Below are 8484 nucleotides of genomic sequence, written 5' to 3'. Positions count from 1 at the left end.
GGGGGTGTTCAACAACAAATAATCTCTTCATTTCTGGTTTTCTTTTCTAAAAATGTTGAAAAATTTAAAAACCAACATCTTACGGAAGTGAATGTTGGAAATTAAAAATAAACAAATTGATTTTTTTTTTCTAAGCTGTGTTCTGATTGCACTTCTTGACTCCTTTTTGGAGATATTTTCCACCAGCTTTTGGCTCTCTTGTCATTTTGATTTCCTCCAAGACTCTGCAGTGTGGATGGTCAGAACAGCCCAGTTCTGGACACTTCTCTAGGGCCATTCAGATGAACTCCTTTTTAACTAGTCCACTTCTTTAGTGCAGTCTTGGGATGCCCGGCATATCACCTACAGGTGAGGTGGGTGATCAATAGCCCTGTGCCTTCTGCTCTGGTCAGGCCCTGTTGGGAGTATCCTGGTTCTTTTTGAGAATCAGATTTTAAGGTGATCACTGAAACCCTGAAGTGTGTCCAGGTGAGGGCTTTCTGGAGGTGTTTAGCCTACAAGGGGAGAAGACTTAGGGGAAGATAGAACCACAAAGAGACCATGGACATTGTCTCATCCAACTCTCATTTACTGAGGAAACTGAGGCTATAAAGTCTCAATTGCTATTGCCAAGTCTTGAAGGCCTGTTACTGTGTAGGAAAAGAAGATCCTGCCTGCCTTCAGGTGATAGAACTGGGAACAGTGGGGCAGAGTTACACGGAGCCGTTTTGGTTTGATAGAAGGAAGAATATCTGTGAAAGTTGGAGATGTTTAGAGATGACCGTGTGGGCCTGGGATCCTGGCGTGCACTGGCCTGGGCAGGCTCCAAGATCCTTTCCCTCTCTGAGAAGAGAGGCTGTTCCTCTCTTCTTCCTGATTTCCCTGGTTCTCTCCTGGCATCCTTGGCACCTAGCCTCGATATTGGCTGTGTCTTCCCATCCTCCCTCTCTTTCACTTCCTTCTCCCTGATCCAGCGATAGAAACCACATCCCATCAGCTCAGCCTCCACAGTGAGGCTTCTTTCAGCCATCTGCTGATCCAGAAAGCTCTCCCTGATTTTCTCCCTGGATCCTGCTGTAAATGATCTCTCCCTCCTGTGACTATCCATTACACTTGGGGGGGGGGGGTGGCTCTCTTTTATGGTGTTTCTTTAAAAAATGTCTACCTTGGATTAGGGTTATTTCTACACGTATCTTATGTCCATTACTAGATTGGAAGTTCCTTGAGGACAGGGAAAACATTTTATTAATCTTTGTGTTCTGTACTTAAGTTTAATCAGTAACTGACATTTAATCATTGATTAAATTGATAATTGACTGGTTAATGTTTACAAGGTAATTTTCTCACAAAAGCCTTCAGAGGCGGATAATGCAGGTATTATCACGATTTTACAGATGAGAAAACAGGCTCGGAAAGGGAAAGTCACATAAATAGCCAGTGGTAAAGCCAGGATTTGAGTCCAAGTCTCTCCTGAGCCCCAATCTGTCAACTTGATATGTATGTCAGAATGATGTTCATTTGGTGCAGGTGCTGCCACTAGTTTTAAGGTTCCTTTTTTTTTCCAGCTGTAATTTTAAGTATCAAAGATTTTTTTTTTCTTTTTTACAGAAGAGGAGAGATTGGGGATGTTAGCATGTTAAATAAAAAGTTTTATGAGGTAGCTACTTGGAGGAAACTTTTCTGAAAGATAGAGTGAGGTTGTGTATAAATTAAGGCAGTCTGTAGCTATTATATTTTCAGGGGTTAAACTTTCAGTACATTGGAAGGGAAATTAATTTTGTTTGCTTTAGTAGTTAAGGATGGGGTTTGGTCTGCTACACGTAAATCTCGGCCCAGAGGTTGGTATTCTTTCTAGGCCTTCTTTAACTTTACTGTGCTTTGGCCCGTTTCAGTCTTTACCAGTAGATTAAGGTTATTCTTCATGTTATGACACCCACGGCCAACATCTCTGGCCAGATTTTTTAGACGAAGGGAGGCCATAAGCACTTGGTCAGCACTCATTGGAGTTAGGGGTGTCCTTGTTTTGCGTCTCCTTTATCAATGGATTTTTAGTGTTTGGCATAATGTTTATTCCTTTTCTTTTGTTCTGTTTCTTTTATTGGTGCCTTTTGTTTTGTGAGAACACTATTTAGTCAGTCTGACGGTGTGATTATGACTGACAGTACCCATCACTTTCCAGTTTTGTAGTTTACCATTTGTTCATGCAGAAGAAGAATGTGGTGTTTTGCCTTGGCACCAGCGTTGTCTCTTCTCTTTGATGTGTCTGCCTCTTAGTGTTGTGCCCATAGATATCATTGTGGTTGTTGTGTTTGTCTGTTATTCTTTTTTGTTCTGCTTTCTTCACTCTGCATCAGTTCATATATATCTTCCCAGCTTTCAGCCATGAGGTTTTAAGTTTAAAGAATCTCTTTCATTAGGCAGATTCATGACATTAATGCTTTTTTCATGGACTTTATTTAATGGGATGCAAAAAGTTAAAATAAAGGAACACCTCCCTTGGTTTAATTCTTGTTAGTTTGGGGGAATTATATAAGAATTATATGTGTTGTACATTTGTTGTGGGATAAAGACTTTAATGTTTGAGTCAATTTAGTATTTGATTTTATTTCATCTTGTATTTACAGGTGATACAAAAGGGTCATGTTTACATTTTCAAGATGAATGGGATTCTGACTTTGAGAAGAGAAGCTGAACCATCACTGCCCATGTTTCTGTTTCCAGCATGGAGCCTTTAGTACTCAAGAGGCTCAGAACGGTTCTTTAGGTAGGCCCTGTGATGATCTGCTCTTAAAGAGACTCAGAGGGTTTTATGAGTTATGTCTGCAAGTTTTCAACAAGAGTTGACAATGAATCCTGTTTGCAAAAACGGCCACATTACAAAAGACTGAAGATTGGATGTTTGTGCTTTGGCACAAACTCAGTTCTTTGGATCACATTGTACTCCTAAGTTATTAACGTGCAATGATACAGCCAGAATAATCTCTGTCAATCATGGATAAGAATCAGGAAACATGTCCAAAAATGGATAATAGTTTTGTGTTAGATAAAATGAATTTTAAAGTAGAACCCGAAGATAACATAACTAACCATAGTTTGGAAAGAATGGATTTTAAAAGTGAGCAGGAGGATGCGAGACAAACAGACAGCAGTGATGAACAAGCAGAATGCAGAGGGAAAAACTGTAGCAGTCGTCACCCTGGGAAATACTCCTCTCCTGACAACGAGGAGGATTACGGCTCTTTATTTTCACAGTATAGCAGCACGCTGTACGACGTGGCGATGGAAGCCGTGGCACAGAGCCTCCTTTCCAGCAGAAACATAAGCTCCAGGAAGAAGTCTCCAGCTTGGAATCATTTCTTTATTTCTCCTCGGGATAGCACTAAAGCGATCTGTATGTACTGTATGAAGGAATTCAGTCGGGGTAAGAATGAGAAGGACCTGAGCACCAGCTGCCTGATGAGACATGTGCGAAGGGCCCATCCTACCGTGCTCATTCAGGAAAACGGGAGTCTGCCCAGCATTGCCTCCTTTCCATCTCCATCCTTACTCCTCCCTCCACAGTCCGCAGACGTCGGCGACCTGAGCACTGTCTTGTCGCCTATAAAACTGGTCAAGAAGATGGCTGCCAAGATGCCCTCCCCAGACCGCGTGATGGAGGAATCCGGCTCCCTCATTTCTTCTGAAGAGATGTCATCTGACTTGTCCATCTCAGAGAAATACAGCAAAGAAGAAGCACTGGTAGGCTCCTCTCCCCACCTGCCCAGTGCCCAGTACGATGATGCTGTGGAGAATGCAGCAGATAAGGCGGCTGCAGTCCCAAAGAGCGCTGCGGGCTCCAGGAGGAGGTCTGCTGTCTGGAAGCACTTCTATCTGTCTCCTCTGGATAACTCTAAAGCCGTCTGCATACACTGCATGAATGAGTTTAGTAGAGGGAAGAACGGCAAAGACCTGGGGACAAGCTGTTTGATCAGGCACATGTGGAGAGCCCATCGCTCAATCGTTTTGCAAGAGAACGGAGGTGGGACAAGCATCCCGCCCCTGTATTCTGCTCCCCCGACTCTGCTGCCTTCGTTACTTCCCCCTGAGGGAGATTTGAGTTCTGTGGCATCTTCTCCAGGAAAGTTGGTGAAAGAATCCCCTTCCGCCTCCTCTTCTCCTGACAGGCTAGTGGAGGAAATCCATCCTCATCTCAATGCTGGAGATGCTTTAATGGAAGACGTGTCTGTTCTGTCATCTTCGGATGATGTAGGGGAAGCCTCCTTGGTGTCTTCTCCCGAGAAGCAGGGGGATGGATTGAGTACCTTAATATTTGAGCCAGGCACTGTTTTCCAACAAAATAAAAAGATAATGAAAAGACTGAAGTCAGAAGTTTGGCATCATTTTTCACTGTCTCCCACAGACAACTTGAAAGCAGTCTGCAGATACTGTAGTTGTATGATTAGTCGTGGGAAAAAGGGGGACGTTGGCACGAGCTGTTTGATGAGGCACCTGTACAGGCGCCACCCAGAAGTGATCGGGAACCAGAAGAGCTTCATCGATGCTAGCTTGGCCAACTCTCCGTATGCCACCTTGGCTTCTGCTGAATGTTCCTCCTCCAAACTGACTGACTTGCCAACGATGGTTACGAACGATAATCAAGTGATCTTTCCTGTTAATAGCAAAAAGACCTCAAAACTGTGGAATCATTTTTCAATTTGTTCAGCAGACTCAACAAAAGTAGTATGTTTGCACTGTGGACGTACAATAAGCAGGGGGAAGAAGCCAACCAATTTGGGTACCAGTTGCCTTCTAAGACATTTACAACGGTTTCATAGCAACGTGCTGAAAAATGATGCCTCAGAGACAGTGTTGCCCTCTGCTGCAGACATACGCATGCCCCTGAGCACAGAGTTACTAGGATCATCATCCTTGGATGAAACCAATGAAAAATTTTCTGACTCTCACCCAGTTGCCAAAAAAATCACAAGTCTTGTAGCAGAAATGATTGCACTTGACCTTCAGCCATATTCTTTTGTAGACAATATTGGCTTTAACAGGCTGCTTGAATACTTGCAACCTCAATATTCTTTACCTGCACCATCTTACTTTTCTAGGACCGCAATCCCAGATATGTATGATAATGTGAAGCAGATCATTGTTTCCCATCTTAAAGAAGCTGAGAGTGGCGTGGTCCATTTCACCTCTGGGATCTGGATGAGTAGCCAGACTCGGGAGTATCTCACCCTCACTGCACACTGGGTCACCTTCGAGTCATCGGTCCGGCCCCATTGTGAAGACTACCACTGCTCTGCACTTTTAAACGTGTCCCAGGTGGATTGTGACTACAGTGGGGTCAGTGTTCAGAAGCAGCTGGAATATTGGTGGGAAGCCTGGGTCACCTCTGTTGGCCTTCAGATTGGAATTACCGTGACTGATAATCAGAGCATTGGGAAGACATTAAATGAAGGGGAGCACTCCAGCGTGCCATGTTTTGGTCACACGATTAATCTGATTGTCAACGAGGCTATTAAGAGTCAGAGGATGGTTCAGAACTTACTCAGCATCGCAAGGAAGATCTGCGAGCGGGTGCATCGGTCAGCAAAGGCGAAAGAGAAGCTCGCAGAATTGCAGAAGGAATACGAGCTGCCTCCCCACCATCTCATTCAAGACGTCCCATCCAAATGGAACACGTCCTTTCACATGCTCGAGCGCCTCATCGAGCAGAAGAGGGCGATCGATGAGATGTCCATCGAGTGTAGCTTCCGAGAACAGATCAGCTGTGACCAGTGGGAGGTCATGCAGTCCGTGTGCCACGCCCTGAAGCCCTTCGAGGCTGCGAGTCGGGAGATGAGCACACACATGTCCACGCTGAGCCAGGTCATCCCGATGATCCACATTCTCAATAGGAAAATAGAAATGTTATTTGAGGAAACGATGGGCATTGACACCATGTTGAAGTCTTTGAAAGAAGCAATGGTAAGTAGATTATCCTCTACCCTTCATGACCCAAGGTACATTTTTGCTACACTTTTGGACCCTCGTTATAAAGCTTCCTTATTTACAGAAGAGGAGGCTGAACAGTACAAGCAAGATTTAATCAGGGAACTAGAAATATTGAGTTCTACCTCAGATGATAAACCTGTTTCCAATGGGTGTGATATAGGTTCACCATCTACAAACTCTGTTGGAGAGAACAGCCTCTGGTCACTTATGGCCAAGCTTAAAAAAAAAGATCTCAAAGACAAGACGAAGCTGCCAGAAGAAATGGTGCTTGCCTACTTGGAGGAAGAGGTGCTCGAACACAACTGTGACCCCCTAACTTACTGGAATTTAAAGAAGTCGTCCTGGCCGGCCCTGGCCAAGCTGGCAGTCAGGTTCTTGGGCTGTCCCCCAAGCATCGTTCCTTCAGAAAGACTTTTCAACAACACATCCAGCGAAAACAGCAGCTTTAGCCAGTCCAGGCTAATGATGGAACACTTTGAAAAACTGATCTTTTTGAAAGTAAATCTTCCCTTAATATACTTTCAGTATTGAAGTGAATGAACAAGCTGCCAGGTTCAAGCGATTGATGCCTACTGGACATTCACTGTCTTTGTGACTGGGATGGCTGAGTCGCTCCACGTAGGGGCCATGTATGACATCCAATCAGTGACCCTGATTCCAAGGTTAGCGCCACTCTCCAGCTTTCAATCCAATGTCTACATGTGCCTTATCCATAGTTCTTCAGGCCAGATGGTGTATATATGTTTTTTAAGAAGTCCACACTAGGTAGAGTCTGTCTTGTCAAATTATAAAATATGATTACTAGGTTTTAATCCATAACTGTAAACTTTTAGGGGGGTGTCAGTCATTTGTTTTAATAGAATGGCAAAAAAGAGAGAGATGTACACAGTTTGACTCTGTAGTTTTTTTTATTCAGTTATGTAAAAACCATGAACCAGGTACTGTATGTTAGTTCTGCTTTGCTCTTATGGTAGCAGAGCAGCTTTTGGGGCTGTCCCGGGAAAGGGGCTTCCAAGGGGGAGGTCCAGGCCATCCTTTCCTGAGAAGTCATTGGCCGCTCGCTCTCAGAAGCTCGGAGGGCACAAACCAACCAGACGGGGAGAGCCGCTTACTAGTACAGGAGATTTCTAGTATTCAGACACGCAGCTCAAGTGAGAGGTATTACGGAATATCTCTAAAGAAACTTCCCATCAGTTTTTGTGTTTGTTTTATGTGTTTTTTATTCAGGTTTTACATTGTCCTTGAACTTCAGAAATATTCTGAGTATTTATATAAGCTGCTTGGTATTTTCACCAAGATTTGTGAATTCATGCTTATGTTATTTAACACAGTGCATAAGACGGCAAGAGATCTACAGCAGAAGTTCAGTTAATTGATTGTGAAGCCTTTAAAATCCATTTTGTGTATCCAAGCTATGAGGCTCCTGGGGTCCGATCAAGCTTTGGTTCCCAAGTCGATTGAACGCATAAGAATCTGTTGTAGAAAACTGATTACTGTATCCCCTTCACAAGAATAGCCTTATAGACGTGGAGCACTGCTTAGTCTTTTTAAATGTATCTAGGGATGATTCAGCAGGCACGTGGGAGATTTTAGAATCCTAAGACATCAGAATAAAGTAAAAGTAGTCAGGTTTTCTTTGGACAGTATGTTCTCAATATTATTTTTGTTTTAACATCTAGAAAAGGGGTCAATTTCTCATTTCAGTTTTTAGATGAAATATTTGGGGGGTAATAAGTCACTCATTTGCCTATGAACTTTTAGAAAAGTTGTAGTTTTGTTAAAATACTGTACCTTTGCCTAATCTAATTTTTGCATTTTACTATGTTTTAGTGTATTTATAAATGGTGAACTCAGTTTCTGAAATTAAACATTTTATTTGCAATTTTCTAGTGCTGGTGAACCCTGACTTTTATTTCTAAGCAAAAACAATTTGTATAACCAAACTGTTGTATCCATGGAGTATCAAAGTCTAATTTGATTCCAGAGTGAAACTCAGTAAGCCAAGCAGTCGGTTACCATTGCTGTTAGCTCGTCGTGCCCTGTGCTGGGGAGCTCTGGACAGGGATGCCCTTCCTTGGGTGGGTGTGCTTGGCCTTTTGTAAATCCTGAACCATCTAACTCTGTGCTGGGGAGGAGGCCTTCCTGTGGTCTGGAGCCTGCATCGGCATCACAGAGAATCAAATGGCATTCTTGGCTTTGTGATGGTGATTCGTTGCTTCCTTTAAAGTTTCTACAGATGCCTTGTTTATTTTTTAAAATTAGGTTAATACCTCATTCATTTGGTAGAAAACCATTTAACTTCACCTATGGGGAACAGAACTGAAAACCAAGAAGGAAGTAAGCAGGGTCTCTGAATAGCTCAAAGTGGATGATATAAAAGCATGGGCCAGTTGTGCTTCATTCAGAGAGCCACAGGCCCTTGCTCAGAACCTGTTGACTCCTATTTACATGCACTTGTAATAAGCTCCCTTGTCCACCTTCCTGACCCACAGGAGCAGAGGAGGCAGAAGTCAGGGGCCCTGG

The 8484-nt window shown here is 43.4% G+C and overlaps 1 protein-coding gene across 1 annotated transcript; it reads left to right on the top strand.

Moving 5' to 3' along the window:
- Positions 1-1679: 1679 nt before the first annotated feature.
- On the top strand, positions 1680-7847 carry ZBED4 (zinc finger BED-type containing 4). Its single transcript, XM_069100323.1, has one exon. It carries the CDS (start codon positions 2971-2973, stop codon positions 6490-6492), a length of 3522 nt encoding a protein of 1173 aa, XP_068956424.1. The 5' UTR covers positions 1680-2970; the 3' UTR covers positions 6493-7847.
- Positions 7848-8484: the final 637 nt, after the last annotated feature.

Source organism: Petaurus breviceps, unplaced genomic scaffold, assembly GCF_028583685.1.
Source record: "Petaurus breviceps papuanus isolate PSGF00001 unplaced genomic scaffold, PetGlider_PUasm1.0 391, whole genome shotgun sequence".
Taxonomy (NCBI): Eukaryota; Metazoa; Chordata; class Mammalia; order Diprotodontia; family Petauridae; genus Petaurus; species Petaurus breviceps.
The sequence above is the reverse complement of the archived record's forward strand: the minus strand, read 5'-3'. Positions and strand labels throughout refer to the sequence as shown.